The 23,333-nt window shown below is 38.2% G+C and overlaps 2 protein-coding genes across 2 annotated transcripts; both read left to right on the top strand.

Moving 5' to 3' along the window:
• Nucleotides 1-5,293: 5,293 nt before the first annotated feature.
• Nucleotides 5,294-12,259, top strand: LOC110378014 (membrane alanyl aminopeptidase). Its single transcript, XM_021337082.3, has 16 exons — nucleotides 5,294-5,443; nucleotides 5,794-6,020; nucleotides 7,129-7,400; nucleotides 7,672-7,827; nucleotides 7,949-8,272; nucleotides 8,364-8,547; nucleotides 8,633-8,874; nucleotides 8,964-9,156; nucleotides 9,725-9,905; nucleotides 10,058-10,158; nucleotides 10,250-10,429; nucleotides 10,545-10,732; nucleotides 10,905-11,072; nucleotides 11,220-11,363; nucleotides 11,644-11,722; nucleotides 11,886-12,259. Exons 1-16 carry the CDS (start codon nucleotides 5,440-5,442, stop codon nucleotides 12,096-12,098), a joined length of 2,856 nt encoding a protein of 951 aa, XP_021192757.3. The 5' UTR covers nucleotides 5,294-5,439; the 3' UTR covers nucleotides 12,099-12,259.
• A 3,221-nt stretch (nucleotides 12,260-15,480) lies between these two features.
• LOC110378015 (membrane alanyl aminopeptidase) lies at nucleotides 15,481-22,667 on the top strand. The gene is made up of 16 exons (XM_021337084.3): nucleotides 15,481-15,638; nucleotides 16,364-16,623; nucleotides 17,083-17,366; nucleotides 17,663-17,818; nucleotides 17,943-18,263; nucleotides 18,372-18,555; nucleotides 18,815-19,053; nucleotides 19,334-19,523; nucleotides 19,732-19,918; nucleotides 20,137-20,234; nucleotides 20,337-20,516; nucleotides 20,805-20,989; nucleotides 21,258-21,425; nucleotides 21,647-21,787; nucleotides 22,011-22,095; nucleotides 22,392-22,667. The coding sequence occupies exons 2-16, from the start codon at nucleotides 16,366-16,368 to the stop codon at nucleotides 22,599-22,601; spliced, it is 2,886 nt and encodes a 961-aa protein (XP_021192759.3). The 5' UTR covers nucleotides 15,481-15,638; nucleotides 16,364-16,365; the 3' UTR covers nucleotides 22,602-22,667.
• Nucleotides 22,668-23,333: the final 666 nt, after the last annotated feature.

The following is a 23,333-nucleotide window of genomic DNA, read 5'->3' as shown; positions in this document are numbered from 1 at the left end:
TGTCGAAAGCACTAAGTTAACGGTCCTAGCACATAAGTCTGTCACATGACCAGCATGACCCTCCGTGATGAGGGTTCCCGGTCGGTAAACATTTCCCGGAACATAGGTATGTACGGCTGTCATTGCACATCCTTGGCAGTCGTAACGGGTAGTCAGAAGCCAGTAAGTCTGACACCAGTCTAACCAAGGGGTATCGGGTTGCCCGGGTAACTGGGTTGAGGAGGTCAGATAGGCAGTCGCTTCTTGTAAAGCACTGGTACTCAGCTGAATCCGGTTAGACTGGAAGCCGACCCCAACATGATTGGGAAAAGGCTCGGAGGATGGATGGCTGTTAGTACACTGTTGTCACTGATGGCATACAGGCGGACCATCGCCACCAACTCGTGTTCGTGTAGTTTTCCGTCATCTCGCACTTTGTACCTACACGTCGCGGAATTCAAAGCGCACGTACGCAGCAGCGGCGGCGACATCAAACACACTGCTTGCCGTCGGCGCTTGTTTGTTCCGGCTTCAAGGGCACGCGGGGAGCGGCGAGGCGAGTGTGTGGGAGTACTCGCACTGTGATTGGGTGAATTTGGGTAGGCTGGATGATCTACGATTTTTATTGAACGATCGTTGCGTATGCTTTGTGCATGTATCGTTTGCGTTTGTGTGAGTGCGCAGCGCGGTAGTAAGGCTAGTAACACACGCGCCGAATTAAAGTACGGCTGGGTTACACTGACGGATATACGTAAATAAGAAAAAAACATGAAAAAATTACCTACCCATTTTTTCGTTGATTTGGGTCGAGAATCATTAGCATATTTACGTCCTTGACTATGGCACGGATGCAAATCAACAGCTTGTATTTATGACAATAATATTAATATTTTTTTATTAAACTGATATTAAAATATATTGGTTGATTTTTTTCTAAGGTCGTTTGTTTTTTTTTTTACTGAAATCATCTTGTAGACGAGACTATTTCAATGAGAATATTATAGGAGGGTTTATGTCTGTAAAGAGAGCATGGCATCCTATTTTTATCAAAATCATATGAGCAATAAAATATATTCAAGCATTACAATATTCACTTTACTCAATTTTTCACATAAAAAAATACCGTATTCTATAAAAAACCTACCTCATCGCCTTCTCCTAAGTCTGATAAATATGTACATACTATCCTGAAAATAATAACACTAACATTTAAAAAAAACATACTACGGTGGTTAAGTTTATCTTGGATACCAATGGCTGATAAAAAAACCATTGTCTGTAAAGTCGTTTTACTGACGATAGTTGAACGTGACAACGTGAGTAGCTGCCGATTGTGCCTCTTTGTCGCTCGCTGCGTGCTCTCGCTTGCACTTCAAGCCTTAAACGGAACGCCTCAGAGCGAGGTAACGCCTCAGAGCGAGGTAACGCCGCATGAGTCATGTTTTTTCGTGCGTGCAGCCGGCTCCATCGATTTATAAGACGTTGTCACGTCAAAAGGTGAAGGAAAACATCTTGAGGAAACCTAGACTATATAGTATGAAATCACTAACCCGCATTGAACATGCGTGGTGATTAACGGTCAATCCTTCTCCGTGTGAGAGGAAGCCTCTGAACAGCAGTGGTACGATAAAAAGCTGTTACAGTAACTACGGCTATCATCAAATCTTATAAGCTATTCTAAATATTTCTCGTGTGTATTCGTTCTAGACAAGGAGTTAGGAAAGACGAGCGGAGATGTCATAAGGCAGGTAGGTCAGGCGCCTTCTTGAAAGAAAAATAATATAGGCGATACAAACTAAGGCTTTCGGGTTTCTTGAGACACAATGTCAAAGATTGATGATTTAAAAAAAAATGGACGGGTTACAAAGGCGTATAAGGAGAAAGTAAAGTTCCTCGTCCCCCGAACACTCGCATTTTGGCGAGCTACTTTCTTAGGAGATTGTTCATAATGACATTTTGTTCTCCTCTGTACTAGATATGGTTTGGGAAGAACGACTGACAGTAAGCAGTACAGGGTCACCTGAAATTGTTTAGAATAGTGGTGAAATAATGCAATTCTGGGTTGGTTGTTCCATGTTTACCTATACAGCACTTAAGACACACAGAAATCTCTAAAGTTTTCTCTTAGAAGAAGGTGCATATTTTATTCATTAAAAGTGATCGAATTATACGATTTGTCATTTGAACCAGTCGTACCTTGTGGTATTGGGTTGCCCGGGTAACTGGGTTGAGGAGGTCGGTCGCACCTTGTAATGTAATAATGGTACTCAGCTGCAATGGCTAAGACTGGAAGCCGACCCCAAATATTGGGAAAAGGCTAGGCAGATGATGAATATGATGATGATCGACGATACGTCTGATATTTAAGACCTGAACAAGAAATCTGAAATCGCTAGCTTGAATTAAAAATATGTACGAGTATATGAAGAGGTCTGGGCCAATCAATCGCTATGTAATAGGCCGATGAACATAAAAATGATAGATTAGCAATTATTAAAGATTCCTGCTAAACCTATTGTCAATAATCCTATCGTTTTCAAAACGATTTAGATAAGGCTTTTCAATGATGACGTTAGTACAGATACCAGACCAATAAAACGCACCTAGTTTTTATAGGTTAGAAATCAACGAACTCCGGTAAAAGGTGTCGTTGTAAAGATAAATAAAACAATGGATTAGTTAAAGTAACTTACCACTGTTAGTTTTCGGATACTTTACAAAAACAGCAGTAGTTAAAAAATAATACAAAAAGTACAGACAAAGTAAAAGTAGTAGAAGTACATACAATTCTCAAAAAATATGTAATATTGTAATAAGGGCTGTCTCGAAAGAAATTAAGCAGTTTATCAACAATAAAATGTAGACACAGCAGTTGCAATTTATATTCATTCTCTCTTGTAGTTCGAGAGGATGGTATCGGTGACAAGACCAATGCAGATCAGATGCAGGACCGACATCAGACGCATAACATGCTCTACGAGGCACATAGAAAAGATATCGAAAGATATCGGTTACCTATTTCCAGTCGAATTAAAAAATCCTATTAGGCCGTTTTTGATGAATGCTAATGCTTTGTTTTGTTTGGACTTTTCCACGATCCTAGCAATAGTTAATGGATAATAAGCATGGCGTGAAGTCTTCTTGTTACAAAATCTTGTACCTGTGTTATATTAAGATGAATCCTGTTTTACTTGTGATAAGACGAAGCAGACTCATCATCCTCCGAGCCTTTTTCCCATGTTGGGGTCGGCTTCCAGTCTAACCGGATTCAGCTGAGTACCAATGCTTTACAAGAAGCGACTGCCTATCTGACTTCCTCAACCCAGTTACCCGGGCAACCCGATACCACTTGGTTAGACTGGTATCAGACTTACTGGCTTCTGACGACCTGTAACGACTGCCAAGGATGTTCAATGACAGCCGGGACCCACAGTTTAACGTGCCGTCCGAAACACAGTCAATGGTGTTTAAGATATACTTAGAAAGTACATACAAACTTAGAAAAGTTGCATTGGTACCTACTTGCCTGACCTGGGATCGAACCCGCACCCTCATACTTGAGAGGTTGGTCCTTTACCCACTAGATCACCACGACTTTCATCTTGGACAAGACGAAGCGGACTCAATGGCCATTATACAAATTAATGTACATGAGTTGTGAACTAATATACCGTGAGTCACATTTTTAATGGTTGCTAATTAACAGTTTTGATACAAGTAACGACATCTATTGAGTCAAAGGATGAACTAACAAGGAAAAATATTTTAGTCTTTTATCCATTTATTTTTATTTAGTTGTGCCATACTCGCACCAACTGTTAAAGATGTTCAAGTTCAAATGACAGAGGGACCACCTAACCTTGCCTTCCCATCATCATTTCCCATCTTTTTTCTCAACTTCATATGTATGTTGGGGTCGGCTTGAAGTCTAAGCGGATGCAACTGAGTACCAGTGTTTTACAAGAAGCGACTGACCTCCTCAACCCAGGCAACCCAATACCCCTTGGTAAGACTGGTGTCAGACTTACTGGCTCTGACTACGCGTAACGACTGCTAAGGATGATAAATGCCAGTCGAAACCTACAGTTTAACGTTTGTCGAACACAGTCATTAGTGTCCAAGATATACTTAGAAAAGTTGCATTGGTACTTGCCTGACCTAGAATCGAACAATCATACTTGAGAGTTTGGTTCTTTACCTCTAGGTCACCGATCCATCCCAAAATACAATAGAATTTCATCATGATAAGATGTTCACCCATCCATGGACCATGGATGGGTTGCTTAACCTTATGACGCACCATCTTACGTACGATCTCGACGATTAAATTATAACATCCTTGCGAAGGACGTCATAGAATTCTTAGTCATAATGTTAACATGCTTAATTTATCAGTCTTTAGTGCATCTGATATTGATAGCGATAACTTTTCAACTATTTGTGATGATAACATACCTGATAGATTTTTTCGTTACTATCGGTACTAATATTGTAAAGCTGAAGAATTTGGTTGTTGGTTTGTTTGCTTGAACGCGCTAATCTCATGAAGTACTGGTCGGATTTGAAAAATTCAGTGTTCCCATTTATCCTGGAAGGTTATATGCTACTTTTGCCCTCTGCACCAACTATTCGGACTCGTGCAGAGACTATTTTTCTATTTTTCAAAATAAGGTCTTAATGGAAATATCTCTCTATAAAAATAAGATTTTTTTTGGTATATAACTCGGAACTCATTTTTTTAATAAGAATAATTTAAGTAGAATTCGAAAAGAAACAATTTTAAACTGCCCTAGTAGTTGCACGGGTGATGACTGTGCATCAGGTCTCGGGTTCGATTCTCAGATCGGGGCGAAATTGCTTTGTGGGTTCTAGAAACTTTTACAAACAGCCTGGAAGTTGGTGATTGATTCATCCGGGCGTTAGAGCGTTAATGTCCTGAGCCTGATCTCTCTCCGGTCGTGTCGGATTGTTGTCCCATTGGGCTTTGAGAGTGAAGGACTAGAGTGTGCACTTGTGTATGAACAAATGCTTGTGCACTGTAATATGTCCTGCACAGCTGGCTGATTTCCTTATATGAAAACTACCACCATGACCGCAATTTGCCTTGGACGCTATTATTGAGAACCCCGGTTTTAGGCCAGCCATAGGCTGATAAATGTATAAGGCTCTATTTTTAAATAATTGCAACATGCTGATATTAACACATTAATACATTCCTAGACAGTAGCAAGAGCATGCGTACGCCTCAAAGGCCATTACATATCTGAAATACGTATCGAACAAAAATTTTTATCTTCTGATTACCGGATAACTATTGATTTCAAATATTATTTTGATTAAAAGTAGTCCATTGAAAATGTAAATGTTAGGTACGTAAAGATAAGTTAATGATTAATGATAAATATATAATATTTCGGCCATGGATCTCTAGTTGTTCATTTGGTACCGGCCAGGGAAGCTATGGGTAAGGCGCATTTTTTATATATTTTTTGATAAGCCCAAAGTACTCATTATCATACTGATTGAGATAGTAAAAAATCTTAATACTTATTCTAAGATTATCAGAATTCGAAATGTCTATGAAAATCGCGAAAATGCCATTCCAAAAATTATTCGAATGTGACCTTGAACTTTGAGAACATGTATTTGTGTAAATACTATCCAATATGTACAAATGAGAATCAGGATCCACAATGTGGCAGGCCTTGCGAATCACAGAACCTCTAAAAGAAATAGGTGGTTGTAAAAACGGCGGCGACGAAAGTAAAAATTCCATTCTTCGCTTGCCCTTCTAAATTGGTGAATTCTCCTCAGGTACCAACATGTTGCTTCCCACCGTATTCTGCATCCTCCTGGGATCCATAGCGGCCATTCCTCAAGAGGACTTCAGGTCCAACTTGGAGTGGTCTGACTACAGCACCAACTTAGACGAGCCGGCGTACCGTTTGCGTGATGTGGTCTATCCCACTGATGTCAACCTGGATCTGGATGTCTACCTAAACCACCTGAACTTCTCTGGACTTGTACAGATTGATGTTCAAGTGAGTACGGCATTTTATTTTTAAGCGAGTAATTTATTTATTTATACTATTACTAACTTAAACTTCTTCTTCTATCTTTATACAAAACTAAAAATGAAATACTATTTACAAAAGATATATAAACATAAAACATATATATAAAAGAACATCGATCAGGCGTCAAAGTATTCCTCCGCATCACTGTCCACCGGAAACGTGCCCAGAAGACTAGCTGCTTTTTTTTTGCTTTTTTTCACTGGTATTTGATGATGCTTTGATACTAGAGCGATGTAAGGATTTCTCGGTGTCGATGTCAACACAAGAAGAAGTGATGCTAACTCGTGACAAATAATGTCCTATGTGATTTTGATAATTAATTCTTGAATAATGGTTATGAACAGTTTCAACAGATGATGAAGCTCATTTACATTGCTTAGTGCTGCCCTCTTTTTGGCAGATAAAGAACTTTAGTCACAAATTAACTGCCTGAATTTAATTACATAACGGCATGCGAAAATGGTTTTCTGCATAGTTTTTTTCTGTTGAGTGTTTGTTCATTACAACAGATTTTGAAGAAAACACCTAATATAGGGAAAATACTTAACACAATTATTTGAAAACTAAAAATGTACTTTTTTATATTTTAAAATGTTGCTCGGTACACGATGAAGATAACATTTTAATAATTCCTATAGCGCCAAAAAAAATATTTCCCTTTACGGATCTAAGCATTTTCGTTATCAAGTTTTTACAATTTCATATCGATTTTATCGTTATCCGATGATAAATGGGTTTCATAGTAATTATTGATTAAGTTATTATCATATCGGAACACAGACAATTATTCGTGACTTTGTAGTTATTTCAAAACTTTTGCCTTTTATATCTTAATCCGTGTTGCGTTATTTTTTCTAAGTACCTACATAATGGATACTTAATTGTTACTGTTTGGAATTTCCCAATATTAAAAGGCGTAAGCGTTAACTGAATTGAATTAAAAAAAGAACAGCTGAAAAGATTTGTATCGTTCAGGACGATAAATGATAAATAATTAGGCATACTTAATTTTAAGCAGAGTAATTTTGATGTGACAAAAGCAGAATCGACTAATGTTGATTATCCTTCACAGGTACGAGAGAACAATTTACGCCAAATTGTTCTTCACCAAAAGGTGGTTTCCATCACTGGAGTGAATGTTGTCGGACCTAACGGCCCAGTTCCTCTCCAGTTCCCCCGTCCTTACACCACTGATGATTACTATGAGATCCTTCTCATCAACTTGGACCAGCCCATCAACATTGGCAATTACTCCATCGCCATCAGATACAATGGCCAGATTAATGCTAACCCTCTTGACCGAGGTTTTTACAGAGGCTACTATTACCTGAACAATGAATTGAGGTAAGATGTTTAATTCGTGTTCTTTTCTTCTGTATTATCTAAGACCATTAACATACAAAAATAGAATATTCCGATTATAACAGGTATTGTGGCAGGATTAAAATTACTTTTTAATATTTAGTATTAAACAATAAACGGTAAGCATGCATATGCTTTCTCTGTTTTAATGTCGATAAGTTTATACTCCGCTATACTTATGCAAATTCGTAATTTAGTTTTTTAACACATTTACTATTTTCAGAATATTTAAGATTATTATTTTATTTTGCAGGGTCTACGCCACCACCCAGTTCCAGCCTTACCACGCCAGGAAGGCCTTCCCTTGCTTCGATGAGCCCCAATTCAAATCCCGCTACACTATCTCCATTACTCGCGACACCAGTCTGTCTCCATCGTACTCCAACATGGCTATTAGAAGCGCCCAAGAGTAAGTAACATATTTGATATTACTTTAATTTTGACTACTAAATCAGCAAGTTTTTCTTCAGAATTTTGTCAAATCTTGGGAATATTTATTTATTTTAAAATTCTTTGTTTCTTTCCAACAGCGTTAGTACCTCCCGTATTCGCGAAAATTTCTACACTACGCCCATCATCTCCGCCTATCTGGTCGCTTTCCACGTCAGTGACTTCGTCTCCACTGAATACACCAGCACCGATGCCAAACCCTTCAGTATTATCTCCCGCCAAGGTGCCACGAACCAGCACCAATATGCTGCTGAAATCGGTCTTAAGATCACCAACGAACTCGATGACTACTTTGGCATCCAGTACCATGAGATGGGACAAGGTGCTTTGATGAAGAATGACCACATCGCTCTTCCTGACTTCCCCTCCGGTGCTATGGAGAACTGGGGAATGGTTAACTACAGGTTTGTTTTAAAGACTTATTTCTGCTAGAGTCAATTATTACTTAGCAATAAACGAAACTGAAAAGCAATAATTTAATATTGAATTCTTTAGGGAAGCCTACCTCTTATACGACGAAAACAACACCAACTTGAACAACAAGATTTTCATCGCTACCATCATGGCTCACGAATTGGGACACAAATGGTTCGGTAACCTCGTCACTTGCTTCTGGTGGAGCAACCTTTGGCTTAACGAGTCTTTCGCCAGCTTCTTCGAATACTTCGGCGCTCACTGGGTAAGTGCAATTCAGAATTATTTGACTAGTTTTGTTTTGATGATTTTCTAGAGTACTTTATCAATGACACAACTATTTTGTACAGGCTGATCCCGCTCTAGAGTTAGATGACCAGTTTGTCGTTGACTACGTGCACAGCGCTCTCAACTCTGACGCCAGCCAGTACGCCACTCCCATGAACCACACCGACGTCGTGGACAATGACTCCATCACCTCCCACTTCAGTGTTACCAGCTACGCTAAGGGAGCTTCCGTCCTTAAGATGATGGAACATTTCGTTGGATGGAGGACCTTCAGAAACGCTCTCAGATACTACTTGAGAAACAAGTAAGTTTAGTGACATTATATGATCGATATTATTGAACAGATCGTATGAGACACTTAAGTATTTACATCTTCGATTTTCTTTATTTCAGCGAGTACGACATCGGTTTCCCCGTTGATATGTACACGGCTTTCAAGCAAGCAGTCGCTGAAGATTTTACTTTCCAACGTGACTTCCAAAATGTTGACGTTGGCGCAGTATTCGACAGCTGGGTCCAGAACCCTGGATCTCCCGTCATCAACGTTGCCCGTAACAACAACACAGGTGTCATCACTGTCAACCAGGTTTGTTAAACATAAAATGTTTATTTATTTATTACACAAAAGCCTATCTCTGAGAGTAGACCCGAATTTTTATGTCACCTCTAAGAACTTTTAACAAATAAGTCGCCAAAGCCACTTCACGTCTGACTTCCAATTTGTAGTACCCCACCGTACCGATGCAGAATAAGGTGGGGTACAGTAATGGATATCCCGGATATATCTTATACAGTTTCATATACATTAAAAATCTTATATATTTGTTATGTATACGCTCGATCATTTTTTATACTTTTATATTTATTGATAAACAGTACAGCATGCATTATAATACTAAACTTTGTTACTCGACTCCTTTTTATTTTGTCAAACACAAAACGACCAAGAACTTTAAGCAAACCAAACTGGTAAAATATGTATTATTACAATATATATAATTAGCATTCGAAAAAAAAACTGGTAAAATAAATAGAAGATGGCGACGATGTAAGAGATATAGAACAATGCTCAATAAGAAGTGCTACGGTTAAATAATAAACGGTTTAATAATTCTGAAAGACGCATGAATTAAAAATTGACATGTTTTATTCAGCAACGTTACGTGCTCTCGGGCGCTGTAGCCCCAACGACGTGGCACATTCCTCTCACCTGGACTCAACATGGCTCCCTCAACTTCAACAGCACCAGGCCTAGCACCGTCCTTAGCGATGAGATTGGCACCATCAACGCTGCATCTGGAGACCACTTCGTCATTTTCAACATTGCCCAATCTGGTTCGTTATCATCAAATAATAATGATTGTTGAAATGATATTGTGAACGTCACTAATCTACTTAAGCATTATAAAATTTGAATGTTAAACACTGAATTAAAATACTATTGTTAGAGAGGATATTTAGTCTTAATTTTTTTTTACTGTACATAGGTCTGTACCGTGTCAACTACGACACCAACAACTGGCAGTTGCTTGCTTCATACCTGAAGAGCAACAACAGACAGAACATTCACAAGCTGAACAGAGCTCAGGTATGCTATATTTATGTCTTACAAAATAACTTGGATGGCGTCACTTATATGTATGTTTCTTATCAAACAAATCATTTTCTATATCTTTTAGATCGTCAACGACATCTTGTACTTCGTGCGTTCCAACAGCATCAACAGGACTCTCGCTTTTGATGTCCTCGACTTCTTGAGGGATGAGACCGATTACTATGTATGGAATGGAGCTCTTACCCAGATCGACTGGATCCTTCGTCGCCTTGAACACTTGCCTACCGCTCATGCTGCTTTCTCTGTAAGTGATTGATACAACATTGATAAGAATTTGTTGAAAGGTCATTTGAAAGTTCTCTCTTGTAATTTTTGCCAAAGTAGTCATTGTCTAAATCTGTCCATTTTTTGTTCTATAGGAATACATCCTCGAGCTCATGAACACGGTTATCAATCACCTTGGCTATAACGAGCACAGTACCGACTCCACCTCCACGATCCTCAACCGTATGCAGATCATGAACTACGCCTGCAACCTTGGACACAGTGGCTGCATTTCTGACAGTTTAGACAAATGGAGGCAGCACCGTGCGAACGTATCTAACTTGTAAGTAGTAATTAGCTTTTGTAGCCTTCGTTCACGTGTAGTTTGGAACAAGATACCTACATATTAAATTTTGTAAAGAAACTGAGGCTTTTAAACCACCTTCAACTTTATTAACTACACCAACTTATTTCTTAGAAGACAGTCCGTTTCTCACTCTTAACTTTGTTCATAGGGTACCAGTGAATCTCCGTCGCTATGTGTACTGTGTTGGTCTTCGTGAGGGTAACGAAACTGACTACAACTACCTGTACAGCGTGTACAATTCTTCCGAGAACACTGCTGACATGGTTGTTATCCTCCGCGCCCTCGCTTGCACCAAGCATCAGCCTTCTCTTGAGCAGTAAGTTTGTCATTTACAACAAATTTCGGTTTTACTACGTTATTAAGTGCTGTTGTAATTTCAAGTGGTTTAGAATTGTTATTTATATCACTGCTTAAACACGTGACCTACTGACTGGTAGTATATCTGTTCTATCTTCAATTACAGCTACTTGCAACAGTCCATGTACAACGACAAAGTTCGTATCCACGACCGCACCAACGCGTTCTCCTTCGCTCTGCAAGGCAACCCTGAGAACCTTCCCATCGTTTTGAACTTCCTCTATAATAACTTTGCCGCTATCAGGGAAACGTAAGTTATATTTTGAGTTTATTTAACTTTTATATCATTACATTACATATATTTTAAACTATTTATTTACAAATAAAAAAGCAAACAGTAAAACTATGTATCGAAAAATTCATTCGCATTGCTGTCAGAGGAGATCGTGTCCAAAAGGCTGGCTGATTCGTTGACCGAAGTATATGCCAGCCCTTTGGTCACGAGTGGACTCCACTAAGCGCTTGATTCGTGAGTTTGAATTTTCTGCTTTCTATTTGGTTGACTACAATATCATTGTTTTCGATTCTAGGTACGGAGGTGTTGCCCGTCTCAATATTTGCCTCAACGCTATTGCGGCATTCTTGACTGACTACCAGACCATCACTCAGGTTAGTACAGTATTATTATTAGTCACAAGTTCTTCTTAATCTAAAACTTAGTCTGACTTTGATATTATACTTATTTTTGGAGACAACTTCGCGATGACATAGAATACTTCATTCTACACTAACATTAGTTTTGCTTAATACTAAATGCTTTTTATTCTTGCAGTTCCAAACTTGGGTGTACTCCAACCAATTAGAGCTGGTTGGCTCTGTCGGCGTTGGAAATAACGTCGTCACCGCCGCCTTAGACAATCTCACTTGGGGCAACGGCGCAGCTGTTGAAATTGTCAACTTCCTCAACTCTAGAAGCGGTTCCAGCACCATCCTTGCCTCTTCAATCCTCATCTTAGCAGCCATGCTCCTACAAATGTTCCGCTAAGATGTTTAATTTTAAGTAGAGTTACACTTCACATTATTCTAATTTAAGTTTATCTTTTCGTTTTTGTTTGTACAATCAAAAATATTTTTTGACAGTTTTATTGTTAACGGTTGTACCTATAGTATTTATTTTTACCTAATAAATGTTCTTTTGTAAATAAATATGCGTTTCACTTATTTTTTGGTAAAATGAGAAGCCAATGGCACAGTTTCCACAAGATATAGTACAATTTTTTTATAATAATTAACCTTATAAAAACTATCCAACTATTTTATTTTTATAAAGTTTTGATTAATTATTAAGCTACGTAAAGAACTCAAAAGTGGCGAAAGACCCGAAAATTTCGAAGTGAAGTACTCTCAAATGTCCAGGTTAATTCAAAGACAGTGCAGAAGGGATAAGAACCAGTATTTGGAGAACATCTGTACCGAAATCGAACATCATGCGGACAAGTATCAAACTGCTGATCTTTTCAGAAAGGTCAAACAAATAACACACAAAGTCAAACCTTCCTCGTGGGTGATAGATGACAAAAATGGGAATCCGATACATGAAGTTGCCAAAGTAGCTGAAAGATGGAAAGAATACTGCGAGGAACTCTACCAAGACCAATCATCCAAATCCACTTCATCAAATAAAATCATAGGAGATGAAGAGCCCAGCATTCTCCGCTCAGAAGTTGAAGATGCGATCCGGAAACTTAAAAGAAATAAAGCACCAGGGCCGGATCGAATCACAGCGGAAGTCTTGAAAGGACTGGGCTCAAATGGAATAACATGCCTGCATAATATATGCAATAGAATATGGCATACAGGACTTTGGCCATCTGACTGGGTACACTCCGCAATTCTTCCTCTCCATAAAAAAGGATCGATGCGGAACTGTAGTAATTACAGAACTATTGCACTAATATCCCATGCCAGCAAAGTTCTCCTTAACATCCTCAATGCCAGACTAAGAGCTTTCCTGGATTGGCAAATACCCCAAGAACAAGCGGGTTTTGTAAAAGAAAGGGGAACGAGAGAACAAATATTAAACTTAAGGCTCATAATAGAAAAATGCTACGAATATAACACCCCAACTTTCATGTGTTTTGTGGACTACCAAAAGCTTTGACTGCGTCAAGTGGGAGAAACTATGGAAAGTACTTACCGAAGCGGGGGTACCCTCCCACCTCGTAATGCTGATTCGCAACCTTTATGAGTCGAGTTATGGCACTGTAACAGTAGGAGACACAACATCAAGCCGTTTCACATTCCAGAAGGGCGTTCGTCAGGGATGCATAAGCTCTCCTATACTCTTTAATATTTACGGAGAACACATTATGCGTCAAACGCTAGAAGACTGGGAGGGTGGCATAAAGATAGGTGGAGTCAAGATATCTAATCTGAGATATGCAGACGATACCACCCTTTTCGCATCATCCGAAAACGAAATGGCGGAGCTGCTGCGTCGTTTAGAAACAGCCAGTCTGGAAATGGGACTTGCAATTAACAAATCTAAGACCAAGCTCATGATCGTTGATCGATTTGACACTATTCAACGCACTGATATCCTACAAGACTACGAGACCGTAAACCAGTTCCAATACCTTGGCTCGTTAATAACAAATAAGGGAAGTAGCGAACCTGAAATACGTAGGCGAATTGGCATGGCAAAGACAGCGATGACCCAGTTGAGCAAAGTCTGGAAGGACCGAAACATCAGATATCGGACCAAAATACATCTGGTCCGCACTCTTGTCTTTCCATCGCATTATATGGTGCGGAAACGTGGACTTTAAAGCTGCCGACAGGCTGAGAATCGACGCTTTTGAGATGTGGTGTTGGCGCCGTATGCTGCAGATACCATGGACAGCCTTCCGCACAAATGTATCCATTCTACAACAACTAAAGCTAGAAAAGACAAAACGCTTATCCACTACCTGCTTGCAGCGAATAGTACGGTATTTCGGCCACGTTGCTCGCAGAGACACTAACAACTTGGAACGCCTGATGGTAACAGGAAAAATTGAAGGCAAAAGACCTAGAGGTAGAAGTCCCAAACGGTGGTCAGACCAGATATCGGAGGAACTGGAGATATCTGTCAGCACTGCACTACACCAAGCAACGGAACGTAACCGATGGAGACAACTGGTTGACGAAATAAAAAGGAGTCACGATCCTCAGCATTGAGGGAACGATCGAGGAGAGAATTATTTTAAACCTAAAATCTAAAAACAACCTATTTTTTATTAAGTTGTAATTCAGGGCTGTTTGAAAACCGAATCCTTAAAAGGAACTATTTATAATATAGTTCATAGTATATATTCATTATCATAGGCATATGTAAAGTTGAAAGAAGATTTTTTCATAGATAACATCTTGCTTGAAGCCATTTGCTGATATTTTCAAATCTAAGTTTAATTATGATTTGCAAGTTTTCACCAACTAATAAACAGATAATTATCGCGCTATCTAATAAAAAAAAACTCATGATTATTATGGTTTTTGTAAGTACCTACGGTAGTTAAAAAGTGGCTAGTACAATTGTAAGCTTTCGGACCCTAGAGAAGAGATACTAAAAATAAAGTTAAAATAAATACATGGTAGGATTAAAATACATGGCTGATGGCTACAGGCAAAATGGAGTTTAACCATGTTACTATTATCACAAGCTGCACCCACACTGAAAATAGTAATTAAGAAAATCCCAAAGTTTTCGCAGAAGGAAAAACAGCAGCGTTTGGAACTATAACGTTAGTTAATCTCTATTATATCAGATAACACTTTATCAAAATGTCGGTCTATAAAATAATCAAGAGAGAATTAAATTGACTTAGGTATATAAATATAACACAAAAAAATTAAGATCATGGTAACTTTGGCTTTTGTGAATTTCATAGGACCATATGGACCTCATAAGGAAGCTCAAAGTCACTCAGAGTCAGTGTGGGAGTCGTATCAGAAATGAGGATATCTACAGAAGAACCAAAGTCCCCGACATAGCCCGAAGAATTGCAAAGCTGAAGTAGCAATTTGTAGGGCACATAGCTGGCGATAAAATGGCCGATGGAGCAGAAAAGTTCTCAAGTGGCGACCACGACCTTGAAAACTCAGCGTGGACAGGCTAGGACTGCGTTTTCCAGGTGGAAAGGACCCTCCAATACATGGATGGACGATCTAGCCAGGGTCGCCGGGAAACAGTGGATGCGGGTGGCTAAACGTTGAAATGGCAAACCTCGGGGGAGGTCTTTGTCCAGTTGACGTCATTCGGCTGATACAACGAATAGTTCTACTCTAAGCAGAGAAAGAAAGTCAGAATATCCGTGTAATGGATACAATTTTAAAACTAATAAATTACTATCAAGAAGAATTAAAGAGGTTTTTATTTTATAGCAAAATTGTTTATACCATCGATATGAAATACACGTGATAACTTATCGATGTGTTCAATAATTATATCAGCAAATAATGATTACGTTATCCTTTTTATTGACTTGATTGTTTTCGGCAAAGCTATCAGTCGAAGTATAATCGGCACTGTATAAAGGACATTCAGGTATGCTTATTTTTTATAATTTCTTTGTTTTCTTTGCTATACCATCATAATACCATTGATTGCAACGTGGTCTGTTATACAAAGATATCACCATAGTTTTATAAAAATACCATGTCTATTGAAAGATGCTTCTTTGTTTTACCAAAATACTTTGTAACCTTGAAACGAGTCACGTTGCTGAATTTATCATATGAGATAGATAAAATCTTACATTTCATTGTGGGATGCGAATTTCTTTTATTGTTTATTTGCACAGTCTACTTCGTCATTATGGTGTTATTTGCTTTCATAATTATTTTTAGAGAAAATGGCGTACTAACACTTTTTAATATTATCATCTGCCTTGCCTTTTCTTAACTACGTTGGGGTCAGCTTCCGGTCTAACCGGATGCAGTTGATTATCAGGAGGGACTGCCTATCTGACCTCCTCAACCGAGTCACCCGGACAACCCAATACCCTCAGTAAGACTGGTTGTCGGGTTTTCTGGCTTCTGCCTACCCGTAACGACTGCCAATGATGTCCAAATAACAGCCGGAACCAACAGTTTATTGTGCTTTCCGAAACACGGAATGTTTTCCTTTGAGCAAATTAATTCTAAATCGTATTTTTTATCCTATCAATCATTTAATTTAATTGTTGTGTACGAGATTGATGACTATGATAATACCGAACATCACCATTGTATCATCATTTGCGTATTATAGAAATTGTTTCTTGTTTCCAGAAATGTCCAAAATACTGCTCGTAGCCTTGAGCTTCATGCTCTTGGCTGTCGCTAAAGGCGACCACCCTGTATCATGGTACAGGGATTTTGAAGACTTTCCCCTCCCAGATGTACCTGTTGCAAGAAATGCTGAACGTGCATACAGATTGCCTAAGACCGTGGTGCCTTTAGAATACGATATTTATATTGATCTTTACTTTGATGAGGCAACAGACAAAGAGGATTACAGTTTCGAGGGACGAGAGAGTATAGTCATAAAGGTATGTGAGGAAAACCTGAATAAGTATCATCATCATCCTCCTGCCCTTTTCTTCTTCCATACTCTTCTATTTGCTGTCATCCCACGAGAAACATTTTTTCTAAGCATTTCAACTTTCATACAATCCATCCATCGTTTCTTTAGTCAGTCTTTGACCTAAACCTGACTGAATAATGTTTCCTAAATAATGTCGTACTAAAATTCGGGTCTTATCAGTTCCGATTCGTTAAAAGGATTTACTAGTAAAGTCTAAGATTATCGATATTAGGCTAATCACATTCTTGGATCTTGACTTAATCGATTGAAAAGATCAAAGATCTCGAAATAATTAAAGATGAAAGGTATTTTCTAACTGTAACAAAGAACAATTGAACACATAAGCTTTTAAGAATTTCAACCATTTTCAATGAATAATTAAGCATAAATGTTATTTCATGTTGCCTACAATTTTAACTTTCAGGCAACGGAAGCAGACGTTAAAGAAATTGTGCTTCACGCAAACGTTGACAAAGTAGAATCAGTTACCATTGCTGAGCATGTTGGCACTACCGGGCCTGGCACAGCTAAATCTGTTCAATTCGAAACAGTAGAATTATACCATTTCTTGAAGATCAAGCTTGATGAAGCCTTGAAGCTTGATGTCAATTATACATTGAATATTGAATATACTAATACAATGAATGAAGGTCCGATGAAGAGAGGAATCTGGAGAGGATATTATACTGATGCTAATGGTCAAGAACGGTGAGATATTTATGTTGACAGTATGAAGCTAAAGAGGTTGTGCGCACAATTTCAGGAACTACTGGATCAATTTGAACCGAAATCTTTTCAATATTACATAGATTCCCTATTTATTGAGGAAGGCTAACTTTCCCTGTGGACCCAATCGTATTTTTAGTTCAATACTTATTAAACAATTCTTTGCGAAAGTCTTTACTGTGGAGTTAGATAAAATTTTTCCAGAATAATCGGAACATTGTGTAATTTTTATTTGTGTACTGAATCCATGCGCTAATTTATTTTGTTGTTATTTGCAGGATCTATGCCACCACTCACTTCCAGCCATACAACGCCAGACAAGCATTCCCTTGCTGGGATGAGCCTCTATTCAAAGCTGTCTTCAAACTGCATTTAACTAGACCTGCTGCTTACGTAGGCACATTCTCCAACACCATTATTCTGTCCAACACCACGTATGTCTTTTGTGATACAAATGTTCTATTAAAATGAGAATCTATTTTTAAGTCTTTAGACTAAAAAAAAAAAAAAAAGAATCTAAAGTCTTTAGATTCTCATTTTTCTCAAATTCTTTTTCAGTTTGGCCAATGGTCGTGTCCGTTCTGACTTCGCTCCCACTCCTGTTATGTCATCATACCTCGTCACCTTCCTCGTCAGCGAAACATTCCAAGTCCTTGCTGAAGATACCTCCTTCAAACCAGCTATCCGAATCATCGGTAGATCCAACACAGTTGGTTTAGCAGACCACGCCTTGGACCTTGCTGTTAAGATGACAGAGTTCTTTAACAACTATTTCGAAATACCTTACGAGACGTTGCATCCTTATTTGCTGAATGACCATATTTCATCTCCTGACTGGGCTTCGGCTGGAACTGAAAACTGGGGAATGGTCAGTTACAGGTTGGTTACAGTTTTTTTGTTCTTACTAAACAATTTTACAAAATTTAAACCATTTATATTTTAATATTTATATGTATACTCTAAATGTATTATTATATTAACTTTCAGAGAGCTGTACATGATCATAAACAAATCGGAGACGATCATGTCTAATGAACACTACGCAGCTACACTTGTGTCTCACGAACTGGCACACAAGTGGTTCGGCAACTTGATCACTTGCTACTGGTGGAGTAACACCTGGATCAATGAGGGCTATGCCAGCTACTTCGGTTATATTGCCACCAATGTGGTAAGATATCATATACATATTTAAGATTATACACCTGCATTAGAAACCACGCGTCATCGCAATGTGAATGACTGATGTGTTTGCTTGATTTTTTGATTACGAATTGCAGCATCCTATTACTTTTGCTGGGGGAGTTTAATCCACAATTTCTTCTTCCCTGCAAAAACACACTACTTGAAATAAATGGCTTTTATCTTACTGTGTGTCAGGTCTACGCTTATTTGAAACTTCCATCAAATAAGAAAAATGTATTTTGCAGATGTTCCCCGAATACGAGTTCCCCGACCATTTCAACAGCCGCTACCTTCAGAATTCCTTGTCTTTCGACTCGGGCTCTGGAACTGTACCATTGAACCATGAAGTTAACACTCCTCTACAAGTAACTGGCCATTTTGGAACCATCAGCTACTCGAAAGCTGCTGCCTTCCTCAGACAGACTGCTAACATTATTTCTCCGGATACCTTCCAGAAATCTTGCAAATACTTTTTGATGGCAAAGTGAGTATTGTTTTAAATTGTGCAAAGTTTTGAGCGTAGCTTGTTTGGTTTTTAAATCGATTTCTGATAACAGAAGTGCTGCTACAATTGAAACTGAAATGCAAAACTAAAAAATATCTGCCGATTTTGGAAATATTCTTGAATTATTCCAATCACTTTTGCATGATAAGGCAGGCGTTGTTATTCTCATATCTTCTTTTTGGCAGAAGAGTAAATACTTGCGTTTAGGATGCCATACATTGCAAAGTGATAAATAAAATTTATTTTTGATATTTTTCAGCGCTTATAATGCGACTGATCAGTATGACCTGCAAGATGCCATGCTTAAAGCGATTGAAGAAGACGGAAGCCTGGCTGATTACCCTAATTTCAGTTTTACGGAATACTATAGAATCTGGGTGAATGAGCCTGGATACCCTATTTTACAAGTGAATGTTAACCATGCCACAGGAATAATCACGCTCACCCAGGTTAGTGTCAGTTATTAAATCTTTAATTTGATACTTGTTAAAATATAATCGATATAGATATGATAATGAAAATTCACTCATATGACCAAACTCATTAACCACTATGAAGAAAACTATACTGATCCTGGAAACAGAAACTGGCATGCGTTAAAAACATATTAAAAACCTGAGATGAAACATTAATCATTGTACTATCGATTATTTCCAGGAACGCTTCTTCATAAGCGGATCAACGAATTCCGCTGGAACAGTATATCCTATACCGATCACATACTCATCAAAGAGTAACAGAACCTTCGACAATTTGAAGCCTGAAAAGATGATGAGTCTACCAAGTGACACTATTACGAAGAACGCTGCTGAAGAGTGGGTCATATTCAATAACAAACAGCATGGTATGTGGTCAATAAATCTGTATGTAGAATCTGATTTTGTGATTAGAAAATACATAGGAAGTTTGAGGTTCAAAAAGTGATGATTGATCAGCCCAATTTGCATACGCCTGTTTTTGAAACAACGTGTTTTTATTTTTGTTTTTTAATATACACGTATTTTCGATTTCCTTTCTAATGTCTACAAACTTAACCGATTAATATTTTTTAATATCTTCCAGGTCACTACAGAGTAAACTACGATGAGAAGACTTGGGGATTGATCGCCGAAGCTTTGCTTAATGAACCAGACACAATTCACTATTTGAATAGAGCTCAGGTATGTCTTTCATGCAGATCCTTGCATACTTCTTTTTAACACTTTGATATCATATTCTTCAGTCCAGGGTATTACTACATGAAGATGTATTTCTTTGTTTAGGTAGTTGATGACGTGTTTGCTCTCATGAGGTCTCAGAGGATGACCTTGAACTTTGGTTTCGATATCCTGAGGTTCTTGGCCAATGAGACCAACTTCCACGTTTGGGAGCCAGCAATCTCTGGCTACACTTGGTACAGAAACAGATTGAGGCACATTCCTGACAAACAGGCTCAGTTTGACGTAAGTATTATTTCTTTCATCCATCTTTTAGAAAAAATATCATCTTCATCATGATAGAGGATCATATGCGAAAATTCTATAATTATTTTCATTATACCATACGTAAAAATAAAATAGTAAGAAGACTTAATAGGTGAAGTCTAGAAGCAATAAATATGTAGAAAACCAAAAGGCAAGTAGAATCGAGTCCCAAAGCTGTTGGATAAGGCCAAAATACTTGAACAGACCTATTATTTTTTTTTACTTTTTTTACACCTATTCTTATCCCAAAACTCTTTTTGTTTGCAGACATACATCTTAGGTCTGATGGAGCACGCAATCACCACTCTAGGCTTCGAGCCCGCTGCCAATGAGACTCCCACTGTGACGATGGCGAGACAGAACATCCTACACTTTGCCTGTATGCTCGGCCATGTTAGGTGTAATCAGGAATCTTGGGACCGATTCGTTAACTTGAGAGATAATGGCGTTCCGTGAGTATTATACATAGGAACTTGTTTGATGATGTACTGACTAAATCGAACATGGTGCTTATTATTTTCTTTGCCTAATCTAAAAACTTTATACGAGTTTTTTGTGTCATGTTTTTTGATAATTCTGGAAATGGATTTATCCTACATACGGTCAATGCAAGTTCGATGTTATTTATGACAATTTTCGGAAGAGGGTGAATCTGATACATAGGAACTTGCAAGTCGACTTTATACATCATGGGATTGTAAAATTGCTTCATAATTTCAGGATCAATTCCCGAGTTCGTCGTAACGTCTACGTCACTGCCATGCGAGAGGGTGATGAGAACGACTTCGACTTCTTGCTCAAGCGATTCAGGGAGTCCAACTACGCTAATGATCAACTGGAAATGTTGAGAGGACTTGGAGCTTCTAGAGACCCTAAATTGCTGACCAGGTATGTTCTTTTTTATGAATAGAGCGTCCACGTTGGCTTTATCACAAAGAATACAAAACTAATAAACCATAAACTGAATTGACTCCCACAATATTTTTTTTTTCCATAGTGATTCTAGCCTTTATTTTAAAAATGAATCAGTCAAAATATTTGTGATTATTGAGACATCCAAAAATAAATACGTACATGAACTTCAGGGTTACTATGTATTTCTGTTTCAGATACTTGGAGCTGACTTTGACCAAAGAAGTGAGGTCTCATGACAAACTGAACTCTTTCAACTATGCTCTGCTTGGAAACCGAGAGAATGCCTACACTGTCTTGCAGTTTGTCAAAGAAAATATGGATGCCATTAGAACAGCGTTAGTATTTAAATTCAACTATATTTTTGGAAGATGACATAACTGACTCTCAGTGTTGTTTTCAAATTTCATTTACTTGAGAATACGACTGCTCAGCTTCGTAGGTTTTATCGTAAACAAAAAACCTTGATAACTTTAAGTCCTGAAGCAAAGGTTCACCAAATATAAAATATGCAGTATATTTTATTTCTTTATCTATTCTCTATATTATTATTTTATTTAGGTACGTCCACGATGCTCCTCCGAGACCAGTGCAGAGTGCATTGACTAACCTCGCTTCATATCTGGATGAACCTGGATTAGTTGAGGTAAGAATATACCTAATAATAATTTTCTCACATACCGTTATAGCATAAGAGTTGAGTAGACTACAGAAAGAAGTACTGTCTAATGGAGAAATAATGTTTTATTTTGGAAGAATTTCTTTGGCTGTCAAAAAGTACTACTCAATTGGCTTGTATAAACTACATATGTATATTAAAAAATAATCTATTATCATGCATTTGCAAAACGTTTCGGAAATTAGACGAAGTACCTACTACTACAATTCGAATTAAGTCCTAAGAATTGAAACAGGCAATTTAAATATTCTTTTTCTTTATAGTATGACCACTGGCTTCGCACAGCTCACCCGTACCCTCTCGCACCTGAGTTCGTTGCAGCAATCAATGCAATCCCAGCAGCCAGAAGCAATATGGCGTGGGGCACTGCTAACGCGGACTCCATTTTGGCAGCTGCGAAAGCCTCAGCGGCTGTACCGATGACGTCACTAGCCATGCTCGTCGCCATGTCTGTCTTGTTGTTCGTTGTTTGAACGTTTTAGGCTTAAGCAACGCTGTTGTATTTATTGTTGTTGAAATATACTTTTTTATTTTTGGAATTTTGGTTTTATTTCATCATTGCCGCACGAAAATACTTAAGTAAGTAATGATAATACTTAATGATAATACTCAACTAGAAGCCAGAAAGTGCAGTAATTGTCATATGTTAAATTACTTAAAATCATGCTACAGGTTTCCATGTTGACTGGAAGCCGGCCCCAACATAGTTGGAAAAAAAGGCTCGGAGGAGGATGATATGTTTCCATGTTGAAAAAGCATGTCAAGAGTTCAATATATTGAATCGTAAATCGGGACCTTCTTACTAAGACTATGCTGTACCAGGAATACCAGAGAGTAGGTACCTCATGAACCTTACCTTACATGCACATTTAAAATATCTACAGATGATGCATTTCTGTCGCTATAAAAATCAATAACCTTTGTACTTGATTCATGTATAACTGTCTACATAAACTGTTGAATAAATAAAATAAATATCACCGAATATAGTAGTTTCCGTAGTTTCTCCATTCCTAGTACATTAGGCATACCGCCACAATAGCCCGAGTAGGTTTTATTCCATACTTAGCAATCGTTTCCTGGATTCGGAACCTGGGATTATTTAATTCTTGTGCACATTTCTATAGTGTATATAGGGATAATCGTCGGTTTTGTGCCACTACTCTATTAAACTTGCCTTATAATGGCTTCAGCGTGTTGGCTTT

Source organism: Helicoverpa armigera, chromosome 12 (assembly GCF_030705265.1).
Source record: "Helicoverpa armigera isolate CAAS_96S chromosome 12, ASM3070526v1, whole genome shotgun sequence".
Classification (NCBI taxonomy): Eukaryota; Metazoa; Arthropoda; class Insecta; order Lepidoptera; family Noctuidae; genus Helicoverpa; species Helicoverpa armigera.
Note: the sequence above shows the minus strand (reverse complement) of the source record. Positions and strands in the feature narration are given on the sequence as shown.